The 14,285-nt window shown below is 35.2% G+C and overlaps 1 protein-coding gene across 1 annotated transcript in view; it reads right to left on the bottom strand.

Moving 5' to 3' along the window:
- Positions 1-400: 400 nt before the first annotated feature.
- Positions 401-14,285, bottom strand: part of ARAP3 (ArfGAP with RhoGAP domain, ankyrin repeat and PH domain 3) — a 131,155-nt gene continuing 117,270 nt past the window's right edge. The window contains exons 31-34 of the mRNA XM_087721843.1: positions 13,908-13,971; positions 4,878-5,015; positions 4,311-4,349; positions 401-3,512 (exon numbers count right to left, since the gene is read on the bottom strand). Coding sequence (XP_087577969.1) covers positions 3,051-3,512; positions 4,311-4,349; positions 4,878-5,015; positions 13,908-13,971 — 703 coding nt within the window. The 3' untranslated portion in view covers positions 401-3,050. The remainder of the gene's footprint in view (positions 3,513-4,310; positions 4,350-4,877; positions 5,016-13,907; positions 13,972-14,285) is intronic.

A 14,285-nucleotide genomic window follows, 5' to 3' on the forward strand; every position in this document is an offset into this window, starting at 1 on the left:
AAGAAACATTTTATTGATTTACACAAGCAAGGTTACAAACATTCCCCCCGCCGCCCCCAATTCTGGAAAATTTAGCTAGGATTAGAAATACATAATGTGCACTTGCTGTACAAGTATACCAAAACCAAAAATTGGACATTCTAATGCAAAAAAGAAGCTTGTGAAAAATGAAAGTATTACCTGTAATTATATATAATTATATTTGTTCATGAATCATACAAGAATGAATATATATATATATATATATATATATATATATATATATATATATATATATATATATATATATATATATATATATATATACACATACATACACACACACACACACACACACACACACACACATATAATTTTTCTGAGAAAAAATGTCATCATTGTGCTCAGGAAAAAAATTGGGGAAGGGCACCTTCACCTACCCTTTTCAAGACTTTCAGACTCATAGAAAGTCCTAGCAGAACACTTAAAGGAAGCTTTTCCAAGGGCCAAAAAAATATGTATTCCTATTATTTCCTCCACTGGATAAATACAAAATGTTCAAGGAATGAAGCAATAGAAGACTTTATAGGATACAAGTTTTGGCTATTGGCTTCTGCTGATTATAGTTTGCTGAATGGTATCACTGAAATTCCAAATATTTTAAATGAGATAAGATCAGTCCTTTCTTCTTCAGCTCATGAGTCTACTCCAATTAGAAAACATGAGGAGTGTTGTAAAAATAGTACGTATCATGTCACTTAAAATCAAAGACAATTTGTATTACTCTTACTTCTTACATTGAATGCAACAGATTCTCTTTAACTTCTTTAAAATGTGAGAAAATGACTTGGGATATGAACTTGATGAATCAGCTTTGAAGTGTGCATGATGTAACTATTAAACTGATTCTGAAATTTTATCAAGAATTAGTTACAAGCTATACTATAGCCTTCAAATATACTAAGCAAACATTTTTCTAAATTTGTTGGAGAAGATAATTAAATTAATACATATTCCCATCTGTTAGCAATGGCCATTTACCATATTTTTCAGAGTATACAACACACCTTTTTCCCTCAAAAGAGGCTGAAAATCTGGGTGCATCTTATACACTGAATGCAGCATTTTTTGCCTTCTGAAACCCTGCCCCTTCACCAAAATGGTGGCGCATAGCTTTTAGGAGACTTTCAGAGTGCTCCTGGGGGCTAGGGAGGGCAGAAATGAGGAAAAATGGGCTGTTTTTTGCTCACTTTTGCCCCCCCCCAGCCCTCAGGAGCACTCTACAAGCCTCCTAAAGGCTATTCATGCCCTTTTTTTGAAAAAAAAAACAGGCCGGTTTTATGGAAAAAGGGAGATTTGCAGAATGCAAAAACTTTTTTAAAAATTTGCCTCTTCAAAACCTTGGTGCATCTTATACTCTGGTGCATCTTATACTCAGAAAAATATGGTACTTGTTTATTTTGGTTGAAAAAAAATTTTTTTAAGGGAAAACATGCCACTACTATATTGGGCAATTAATGCTAATACAGTTTTATTGTCCAGTTTTGTCAAATTATGTGAAATAGGACAAAGAATGCCGTAGTGGCCTAGAAGTGAAGATCCTCACTCAGAAGGTTGAGAGTTCAATAGGCCGCAAAGAGAAAATGTCTTCTGCGAACTCCATTTAGGCATCAGGAAAGGCATCCACCCAGTAAACACTCAACTCCATTCAGTCCCCCTGATTCCATCCCAATAAAGAAATTACAGTGTCATTAAAAATAAAGTAAAATATAACAATAGAAGAAAATAATTTTTGTTTCTAGTGATGAGCAGTATTACTGGAAAACACTGGGAAATTGCATTGTTCTACTCTACAGTTACATTTGAAGGTATAGAAAATAATATTGGTTGACAAATTAAAGCAGCACCAAATACAATTGGACAGTTCTTTAATTAAAGATAATTTTAATTTCATTTGATCTCTATCTTTTAATTCATATTAGCAAACTTTTAATATAGGTAGTCCTTACATCTATTTGTTTAGTAAAGTTACAAGAGCATTGAAAAAAGTGACTTATGTGTGACTTTTTCACACTTAAAACCATTGCAGTATGTCATGTGATAAAAATTTGCAGGCTTGGCAACTGGCATGTATTTATGATGGTTGCCATGTCCCATGGTCATGTGATCAGCTTTTGCAACCTAACAAAGTCAATGGGAAAGCTAGATTAACTTAACAACTGTGTTACTAATTTAACAACTACATGTGATTCATTTAACAACTGTGATAAGAAAGACTGTAGCATGGGGTAAAACTCATTTAACAACTCTCTTGCTTAATAACAGGTTTTGGGATCAATCGGGTTGTAAGTCAAGGACTAACAATTGTGCTACATAAAACTTCTGGTCTAGATAGAAGAAAAATGAATTTTTTAAAATTGAATTTTTGGTTTTGTAAAATTTCTTTTACTTTGTTCTTTTATATTTTCTATTTGAACATTTTATATTTATATTTTAAAAACATTTTCAATTATTTTTAAATAAAATTTAATAGTAAAATAAAATAATAAAATAAAATGTTTCACTTCCCCTTTCCCACACTTGACTTCTAAAAGTTGTCCTGTTCTGTCTGAACTGCTGCCTACCTAGATGGTAGCTTCCATTTTGATCTTATCTTCCTTCTTTCTCCCCTTCCCTTACAAGCACAAAGTACAGAGATGATTGACAGTTTCTGAATGTAAGGGAAGAGTAGGATGCTTATCCTTTTGATTGTAATGGTATCTCATCAACAGAAGAAAATAATGTTCAGATGGGGATAGAGACTATAACAGTGAGCAGGAAGTTGTTCAGAGGAGAGAACAAAAAGGGAAAATAATGTAAAAATGGAAGCATAACCTCTCACCACATTATGAATTAAAACAGCTGTCTAAAAGCAAGAGAAAATGAGGATGAATTTCTAATACTGCATTTTTAGGAAGGACAATTTTACTTTACAAGCCTCATTCTCCAACACGAATTCTTGCTTTTCTAATGTGATATGAATCTGGTATTATTTTTTTTCTTTTGGAAGAGATATATTCAGGTCTTGTGACTCATGTTTGGAAGGTTTTCTTTGTTTCACTGATCCGAATCTCCACTTCAGTTGGATTTTCCCGATGGAGGGTTGGAAGTGCAGTGTGTTGGCTCTCTTCCTTGTCCAGTGCAAACAGTGCTTGAGGCAGCCCAGTCTGCTGCTCTATAGAAACAGTTGGAATTACTTTGTGTTCTGATATTCTGTTCGTGAGATTCTGTTTATTTGGTTCCACCTGAAAGGTCCTCTCAAAGCATGGTTTTGTTAAGTCAGTTCCAGATGCTCTGGGAACCCAACAAGGGGGCAGGACGCTGGATGTCACCTGATCTGAAAAACCGATTGATTTCTTAGCCTGATCCATAGGAGGCAGTAGGGAATGATTGGATTCCAGAACATCTATGCCTGTAAAGCTGCCCACCTCTTCATAGACAGGCTCTGACTCAGCTGGCTCCTGCTGTTCTGCATCTTGATGCATTTTCATTGGCTGTAAGGAGTCAAGATAGAAAGTGTGAAATTTGTTCTTTGGGCTTGAGGGGAAAAAGATTCTGTGTTCATGATAGGCTGCTTTGATTTTGGGCTTCAGTTGAGGATCTTATTGTCCAGAGTTAAGCCAAACAAACCACTCAGAGATCTAAAGCATAGGCTTGAGTTAGACAGTATGAACACTTGGGATCAACAAAAACTAATAAAAATGTTTGCCTGGCCTTGTGTTTTGGAGATCAACTAATAATTACTTTTTTTACTAAAGGCCTCAGTGCTTTTTGAAAGATTTTTGAGTTGAAGGCAAGTCAGAATGTTCTTGGGCAAGTGGGGAACTTCAAGTTAGTCTTGGTTTTTAGTGACTGCCTAGGGCAGTGGTTCCCAAACTTGGCAACTTTAAGACTTGTGGACTTCAACTCCCAGAATTCTCCAGCCAGCTGGAGAATTCTGGGAGTTGAAGTCCACAAGTCTTAAAGTTGCCAAGTTTGGGAACCACTGGCCTAGGGATATACCTGCAGATTTCTTGGCAAGTTTTCAGGAGTGGTTTGTTTGTGCAATTATTCTCCATTTAAATGTTTTCATCTTAAGTCATATTAAAAAAAATACAATTTTGTAGTCATTTTTTTAGATGCTCTAGGAATTGCAACCAAAATGTCTGCCTACAATTGTTTGCAGCTCAGGGAAATCCAGTTGTGCAGTTCTGCTTTAAGAGCTGCCTTCATAGCCCCAACATTTCATGTAAGAATTTATATGGAATTTCAAATATACTGAACTATGGCTTAACAAATCAACGATTACTTACAAAGAACATGGACAATATCCTTCGAGTGTGTAAGCGATGCTGAATGCAAAAGAAAAAAAAGTAGATGAAGCTGTAACAATTTATCCACAGAAAAGCAGGAAAATAAAAATTAGGACATAATCTGGAGAGTTTGTGCATATACTTCTTGCAAGAAAGATAGGTAATCTATCCTTTGTGAAGAAGTCAGCCAGCCATCTTGGCTAAAGATTAAAATCTACGTCACATCTATTGGTCAGAAAGGGCCTGCTTTAGGAATAAATTAAACGCTTATTATCAACTATAGGTTTTTGCTTCATGGGCAGTGGATGGTGAGTGTGCTGATGGATAAGGATTATTTATTATGTATTAAGGTGGAACATAAAAATGTAGTGTTCCTGCCAATGATTATTAGGACAACAGTTGCATACGGACTTAATATATGAATTTTGTATTATGTCGTTCAATAAAATGATGCTCCTCGAGGCCATATAAACTCAAAATGACTGCATGATATAAATAAAATGTGTGCCCTGTGTGCTTTTTAATTTGCTCTTGTTTCAAAAGTTTGGCTTCCAAATAGAACCTTACCAAGGTTTGATTAGCAGAGAGCATGACTGGATTACTGCTGTCTCCATGTAGGGAAATCAGGGGCATGGTGCCAAATTTAGTCTTAGTCAAGTCAGAAGAAGAGCGTCGACGTAGATGAACTGGGCGGATTCTGTCATGCTACATGAAAGGCAGGAAATAATTATTTCTTGTTAGTAACATTAACAGCATGACTTGTTTATCCATTTCCTCTTCTCATGCACATACAGTATTTATAGTGTTAGTGTATGGAGATTGCCCACTTGAGTTCAGGATTTTATAAATAATCCTTAAATCATTTTAAACATCAACCAATGTCATCCATCAATTCCGGGTGCAGTATCATCAGTATCACTATCAAATACATAATAACATACATTTGAAGTACAGTATACATTACATTTTTTCTTCAATCATAAAAAACCTGTTATAATATAATGTAATTTTGAATTAACTATGTATTTCTCAATAATCAATACGTTATATCAAAACAACTTCAGCAACTGCAACTGAAGGAAAAAGAAATTTACCACCATTGTATATTCTTACATTAACTATTAAAATGTGTGTGTGTGTGAGCGTGTCTATACATACTTGCACATTATATACGCACGTGTGCGCGCGCGCACACACACACACATACACAGAGTGGTACCTTGGTACTCATTGTTGATTGGTTCTGGGAGGCATGATGAACACCAAAAATAAGTATCAAACAATTTTTTCTCATAAGAAACAATGTAAATAAATGTAATGCATTCCTAAACCGAAAATGCACATTTTAAGGCAATAAGTAAAAAATAGGATTGTATATCATTACTTTACATGAGAAATAAGCCTAAAAATTAATAAACACTGTACTTAGCTTGAATAAAATAAAAACTTCATTTTATCTGTATTGAGAAGAGGCCATGTCCTAATGAGATTGTCCTGTTCCATTCCACATTCACAAACTCATGGGGAGGTTTATTAAGACATGTCACACTTGCACCAACTGCAAAGTACCCCTGAGTCCGAGTCTGCTCAGCCTAGGTGCAGGCTTATAAAGTCTACAGGCAAAGGCACAAATCTGCAAGTCCACACACACACAGGCATAATCCAGAGTCTACACATGATATATCCAAATCAAGGTACAAGTCCAAAGTCCGAAAGACAAATCCAAAGTCCAAATATGCAGCCAAATGAAGCACAGGTATGAAGTCACAAAAATTGGAGCCACAGAGTTGGAGCACATGCAAGGCAGAGAATACAGAAAATTGTTTAGACATCACATTGCTCCATGTGTTGGCTAAACAGGTGTGCACTAGGAAGGACAAGGCTGCTGCCTCATGAGTAGCCTTGCTGACTCCCTTGTGCCTCTTTCTGCTCAGCCTGTTCTAGGATCTGGGGGGGGGGAGGCAGTTCCTTCTCATCCCTGTTGACTTTCAACCCTGTGCTTCTGACTGGATCTTTGAGCTTTTAGTACAGTTGCATCTCTCCCCTATCCAGCCAGGCACTCATCTGGTCATACCTCTGATGGTTCCTCCAAGGTTCCTGGCCTCTCTTCTTCCTCTGACCCATTCACTCCCTGCTCAAAGTGAATATTCCCCCGAACTCTACTCTGAAGTCTCTGGAGTTGACATTTCATCTGGGGAAGCCATTACAGGGATGGTAGGAGAAGAGCTGTGAGGAGGAGAGGTTGCATGTAGGGTTGTTTGGAAGATGATTCCCCGTCCAATAGACTATTGGGCACTTGCACTTCAGGTATTCTTTCTCTTTTCTGCCTTTTTTCAACTTGCATCACAGGCTCTGACACACTCTTTGTCGCCTTAAAGCTTATCCAATGAGGCCTGTTTCTGTCTTCTTTTCAGAATTCCTCAAAAGTGTGAAATTGTTTGATCATTGAATAAATTCACATTTTTACTTGTCAGAGTTTTGTCCAGATGGTACTCTTCCATAGTTTTGAACTTTTGCCCATTTTCCACATACTTCTTAAATCAAGGAAATAGGAACATCCTCTCTTATCTCCTTCTCCCCTGTAGAAATTTCTTTAGCCACCTCTTGTTGCTTCTCCTGTAATTCCTGCAGATTCTCAGTGCTTCATGGATGAATTCATCAACAGCCTTTTTATTACTACTTGCTGCCTTGCCATGCCTCACAACACTATGGATGCCAGTTTTTTTTTTTAAATCAAACAACCATGCTTGGCTTTAAAAACTTCAACACTCACCACTCCATCGCCATTTGTTTTCAAAAGACTAACATACAACAGTTTTGCTTTTTCACATATCATGCCTTTTGACACACTATCTCTCATTCACCCAAATTAACATCACTTTTTCGATGTCCTTGAATGTTTGAGAATGCTCTTTTGATACTCCTTTAATTCCTTTACTAATATCAGCCTTTTTAATTGCTTCTTTATGGTTAATAATGGTGGAGACTGTTATTCTAGGAATACAGTATTCCCTAGCAAGATCACTAATGTGAATATCACTAATTATTTTGCCTATTATTAATTTTTTCTTTTTTTGCTCATTGGTGATGCAAAGTAATTTTTTATGCTCAGTGCTATCTGTGTCATTTTTTTAGGACCCATAATTAGAAAAAAAGCACAAAAATACACAAAATGATTAAAGAAGTTAAGATAAGATTGCTAGGGGATGTGCATAGGGCAAGAGCTGTTGTGTGATTAACATGTGACCCTTTGTTTCAGCTGGAAAGGGCAGTGAGTCGTGAGACAACGAATACCAACAAGTTCTAGCTTGTACATTGAGTACCAAATGACAAGTACCCAGTCAAATTTTTCATCTCAAAATGTATTACGTACCAAATTCAATGACTTTCAAAGCAGTTGAGTACCAAGATACCACTGTATATAATTAATTTTTTTCTATGCATTTTTTGTCTTTTTCTCTTCTTCATTCTGAGGATTTTTTTCTATACTAGCCATAATAGGCACTGAGAAGTAACATTTACTTTTAAATATTAATTCAGAATTAACTGCAAGGGTTTAATATCCTCCATAAACCCAAGCGTCATAAAAATAACTTATATTAATTAAACTTTTAAAATAAAAAGTTAGGTTTTAAATTTTAATTGTAATTTAATTATAATTGGCTAAATTTATAATTTAAAATTATAATATTTAAAATCTTGTTCCAGGTATATATTCATACCCACAGAAGATTCAAATTATATCTGTGCTAAATACAAACTAATTGAAACACTTGAGGAAAAAAATTAAGCACCTGGAAGAAAAAGTGAAGTGTCTAGAGATAAGTCTAAACACTTATCTCAACAACATCAAACAACAATTATATCAAACAACAAATGAGAAACTCCAACTAAAAGAAGATTGCAACCAAACTGAACATAGTAAGGAACAATTAACTAATAGAGAAAATGAACCTCTTTTCCTTCCATGTCACACATGGAAGGAAAAGGAATCTATTCCTGCTAGACCTAAACAATCAAACTTCATAATCTTCCCTTGGAAGAAAGAGGAAAGACATCAAGAGAAGGGATATCATCAAGGATACCAATGATAGGAAAAAGTATATCAATGGGAAGAAAATATGTTAGGAAAAAAGTAAATCAGATTTCCACAAGAAAAAAAGGCATGTATTAGTAATAGAAGGCTCACTGCTCAGGGAAACTAACCCAGCAATTTGTACACTGAACAATCTTCCTAGGGAGGTTTTCTGTCTCTCAGGAGCAAAAATCAAAGATGTAATTGAGAGGCTTACTAAAATAATTAACTAAATAGATTGTTACCCCCGTCCCTTTTTTCATATGTGGACAAAGATCCTGAAAACAATATCAAGAGATAATGAGCAACTAAGCATGAAATCCAAAGATATGGCAGAACAGGTGGTAATTTCTTCTGTACTCTCAATGAAAGGTAGGCAACCAATCAGGGAATGCAAAACTTTTGAAGCAAACTACTGGCTTAGGAAATGGGCTGTAAAGATTGGTGATATTTAGCAGTGACAAACAACCCAGGAAAGAGGAGATAGATTGCGAAGCTGGTGGAGCTGGTGAAGCGGAAAGAGAAAGACTCTTCAGAGAAGACTGCTTACAGTCTGAATCGGCGGCGAAGAAAGCGGTGCGAGCGGAAGCAAAGGGCGGAAAGTGACAGCGTGAGTAAATACAAGAAAAAGTGAAATGCATAAGGGAAACCCGACAGGAGATTGAAGAAAAACTGGACTGAGATAGTGCCTGGCAATGAGATTGGGAGATAGTGACTGCAGACAAGAATAGTTTGATTACAGCCAGGACTAATATTAACTGAAAATGTTAAGAAATTGGGATAAAGTGCTCTCTTGAGAACAGGGGGACACTGAACTGAGTAACAGTCACAAGCAACAAATATCGGTACAAATAACTTAATTTTTGGGACTAATTACATAATTATACAAATATTACTGGGGGTTGAATTGGCTTGGTGACATGTGGAACAGCACTTTTGGAATAATTTGAGAAATGTTTCATTTCTTATGTTGGATATACAGACAGTGATTTTGAGGAGAAGGTGCCATCTAGTGGATTATAATTTTGAATTTTAAAGGCTGATGCAAAAAGAATTGACACTGACATAAGGGGGAAAATTCTGGGGAAAAACAGAAGAAGAAGTAAAAGAAGAATCTTGGTCGACAAATATATAATTGAACTCTGAACAAAATTGGGATTATCATTATCATTAAAATTATATAATAGTGCATAAGAGCATATAAGAACAATACAGACAAAGGGGAAAAACTGAAATCATAAGTAAAAATAAAAAAGTATAACTAAATGAATGGTAGGAAGGAGTGAGATTTAGAAACTTGAAATTGGGAGTAATACATAGATAGTAATACAGCGAGAAAAACTACATAGAGTTAAATTAATAGAATTGTGTATTTATATAATTATATGTGTGTGTATGTATATGTATATGTATATATATTTAACACTTAAAAACAGTTAGACTTTGGATATTCTCTGGATATAAGTAACTATTGATATTAACTGACAGATAGAATTAAGGGTGAAGAACACAATGGGAAGGAGATAGGAGATAATCTAAAGAAAAGGAAATTTGGAAGTTAGGGAGGATTGGAGATTGAGCTTGAATAAGTGAACTATTGAATTATATGATACAGGGTAGCATTGTCTCTGAATTTGTGAATTTGTATGCAATTGTGGAGAAGTATTAATAGAGGGATAAGGATGGCGACCATTACTACCTTAACTAAAACAACATTAAAATCCCACATCAGCATTGTTGTCACCATCAAACCAAAGAACAATCAAGAGTGCACTGGGGTTGGAGAAAGGCGGAGCAACGGCAGGATCATCTGGCTTGGCCCAAATTATACAAAATATTCGAGGAATGCTACTGATGATTCAAGAGGCGATGACAAAGATGCAAGAAGCAATACCTACCAACCATGAAGAGGTGAGAAGGCACCATGAGGAAATAAAAAAAATGAAATGGGAGAATTAAAGGATGATATTAAAAATATGGATGGTAAATTTGAAAACATACAGTATGCTACAACAGTTAGCGAACAGAAAATAAAGACTATTGAAACAAAAATAGAACATATGGATCAGAAGATGGAAAAATTAGGCCTGAAATATATGCAAGCAAACAGAGAATTGGAAGAATTTATAATTTTTTGGGAGATGGAAAGAGCCTCATTTTACTTAAAATTTCAAAATATAACTGAAGAAAAGGAGGAAAATTTGAAAGGAAAAAATGATGGAAATCATCATGGAAATGTTACAGAGAAACAAGCAAGAGATAAGAGGAGATATCAATGAGGTATACCGGGTACACATTAACTATGTAAGAAGACATAGATTGCCTAAGGAAGTTCATGTAAGATTCGCAAAAAGAACAACCAGAGATGAGGTATATAAGAAAACCAGAGAGGGGATGATAACATACAAGGGAAAAGAGTTAATCACACTTAAACAGATACCATGGAGAGTCAGAGAACAACGAAGGCAATACCAATTTCTAACTAATCAATTAAACAAAAATAGAGTAATGTACAGATGGCTGGTACCGGAAGGGATACTTTTCACATGGCAAGAAAAAAAAATACAAAATTGACAACATAGAGAAAGCCCAATAATTCTTCGAAAAATATTTTGTTACGGAAGAAGAACAAGGAAGTAGAGAAGAGCTAGAAAACAGAAGCCAAGAAGAAGAGACAACCAAGGAAAAAGAAAGAAATAGAGAAGAGGAACATAAGCAAGAGAGAGAGAGAGAGTGGGAAAGGGAAGGCGTGAGAGGAAAAAAATCAGACACAAACTAGAAGTAACAATAAGCAACTCAACTAGCCATGGAACAGGAAGCAACAATCATTTTGATAAATATCAATGGACTTAATGCACCAAAGGAAAGAACACAGATTTTCACCAAACTCTGGAAATTGAAAGCAGATATAATATGCCTACAGGAAGTACACATTAAAAAGGAACATATTAACTTACTCGAAAATCCAAAACTAGGAAAATTATGTACATCATTAGCAAATAAGAAAAAAAGAGGAATAGCAACATATATCAAAGAAAGAATAAACTCCAAATTAATTTGCCGATGAAGAGGGTAGGATTCTAATGATCAATTTAGAAACAACACAAAAACTGATCCTGTTAATAGTAATATATGCACCAAACAGAACTAATATGAATTCTTCAGAAAAGTACATAACAAAATAAATGAATTAGATTATGAAGACATTTGTTTAATTTTGGGACTACAATGCAATAGTGGATGTAAAAAAGGACTATGAAAGCAATAAAAAAAATAAGACCAAGAAGAATATATTACCAAAGTCCTTCTTTGATATGACAACGGAGTATAAATTACATGATATATGGAGGGAACGCATGAATCATGAAAACAATATACATTTTATTTGAACCCCCACCAATCCTGGTCGAGAATAGATAAGGCTTGGACATCATTGGGCTTATTAAATGAATTAGAAGAAATCGAAACAGAAACTAATGAATGGGCAGATCACAATCCAATAAAATTAAAATGGAAAGGCCAAAAAAGGAAAAAGAGATGGATGATGAACCAAAATTTTGTAAAAGAGATAGAATAAACTCAAATGTTAGAAAAAGAATTAAAACTATTCTTTAGGGTGAGCAAAAAAGAAGACACATCGCTGCAAAATCTCTGAGACACCATGAAAGCGTACATAAGAGGACTCACAATTGCCTATGCAGCAAGAAAGAACAAAAAACAACAAGAACAACAAGAGAGCATGCAAAGGAAACTCAGCGAAGTGTAGTTAGAGCTACAGAAAGATCCAAAAAACAGATCCAAAAAAGAAAAAAGAGACAATAAAACATAAGTTCAACTTAATAACCCAAAAAGAATTAGCCCAGAAAATTAAAGCAGCCAAACAAAATTATTTTGAACATGCCAATAAACCCAGACAATGGCTTGCATATAGATTGAAAAATGAAAGAGAAAAAAGAATGATATATCAGTTAAAAGATAAAGAAGGAGTTATTCAACATAGATTGGAAGAAAAGAAGAAAATTATACAAAGCTACTTTACAAAACTATACTCGCAGGATGTCATAGCAGAAACTAAAATAAAACAGCACTTAAACCCAGGAAAGATGAATCCAATTTCAGAAGAACAGAGAGCCATGCTGGAACTTCTTCATCCTCCGCGACACTGGAAGAATCGATGGACTCTCTGAGAGGCATATGGGTTACAGTGTGCAAGGCACTTGGAAAAGCAAGGAAGGTCCAGAAAAAGCAAGCAGACTGAAAGAAAGCCCCTCAAAGAGAGTTCAAGGTGGGCGATAAAGTGTACCTGTCCACAAAGTAATGGGAGCTCACTCCATTACTTGGTACTAGGGATTTGAACCGCCGAACTGCCGAACTGCCGAACTGCCAACCTTTCTGATTGATAAGCTCAGCGCCTTAAGCCAGTTACAGTTACAGTTACAGTTACATGAGTTCTACAATGAATAAGAAGCAATCCTTCGTAATTAGAAGCTACTAAGAGAATGTCCTAATCCCTATTCTTTATTTCTGAACACAATTCCTAAGAACATACTGCTTTTCTTGTTACCCCCTTTTATTCGTTGCCTCTTCTTTCTGTTGAATTTTATTGGTAAACTGCTTTTGGCTCTCCCTATTTACTTAGTTAGTGAGCCAGCATAACTAGCACTATATTGTTATTTAAAGGAACAAACATAAATCTGACCTCTTGCAATTTTTCACACTCTTTGATTAATCTTCAAATTGGCCATTTTTTGATTAAAAAATGTCAAATGATGATTTCACTGCAAAACATCCAATTAGAATCCATAGAGAGATGCAGTTACATGCAACAATTTATATGTACAAGGACAAAAGTATATGTGTAAGGTGAAAGGGAAGTATTTATTTCTGAGCCTTTTATTTTCATACTTGAAATCTGTTGATGTATGACTACGATTCATTTTGTCCACGGATCTCCTTTTCTGCCAGCAATTAAAGTATATTTCATTTAAAAAAGTATAACAATAGTTGATGGAGTTGGCTGAAACAGCAAAATTGACAATCGATTAAAGTAAAGAACTTAAGTACTTTTGTTTCCACATGCAGACTGCTTCTGAACTTTGTGCTTGATGTGGAAAAGAATGAAACTCTGGCTTTGGGTTTTACCAATTAGATTAATAGATCTTTATAAAAATGGCTTGTTCATATTATTATGAAAAAGCAAAAATGTTGTTAATGCCTTATTTTACTATAAGAGAGAGTTGGACGTCAATGTTTCTGTTTCTTTTATCTTTCCTCTCTTCTCCTTTCTTTTCCTCCCCACCCCCCGATTTCTATTTACTTTGTATTTTGCATTTTATGATACTTTATAATTCAATAAAAATGTTGACTACGAAGAAAAGTGTAATAATAACCTTTATCCAGCAAATAAGGAGATGAACCAGCATATTCAAGCTATCACTATCATATTATCTTCATAATCAATTATGCATATCTTATTAATAGAGCATGACTAATGATGTATATTCCTTTTTTTCATTACTTACCTGAGCTTTCAGAATGCTGGTGACCCAGTCCCATAGCTCCGATTTCCCTGTGCATGTTAAATACCTACAGAATAAACACTTGACAATTACTGTCAGTTCTGGTGATCTTTGTCTCATCAACTTCTCTAACTCAACAAATACCGTAGTTTTGGAGTATAAGACACACTGAAATATAAGACACAACTTAGTTTTTTTGGGAGGAAAATAGGAAAAAAATTCTGCCTACCAGGTATCATCTGACTAGCATCCTTAATCTGGTCAGCTTCAGCACATACGTTTGCTGGTTTTGCGTGTGCATGCTTTTTATCCCTTGGACTATGTATTCCAAGAGAGGCCACACTGATTAACCCTACATGGTCGATGCTATTTCTACTCTGG

The sequence above is a fragment of the Thamnophis sirtalis genome, unplaced genomic scaffold, assembly GCF_051295495.1.
Source record: "Thamnophis sirtalis isolate CommonGarterSnake01/CBP01778 unplaced genomic scaffold, rThaSir2_p1.2 scaffold_8, whole genome shotgun sequence".
NCBI classification, from domain to species: domain Eukaryota; kingdom Metazoa; phylum Chordata; class Lepidosauria; order Squamata; family Natricidae; genus Thamnophis; species Thamnophis sirtalis.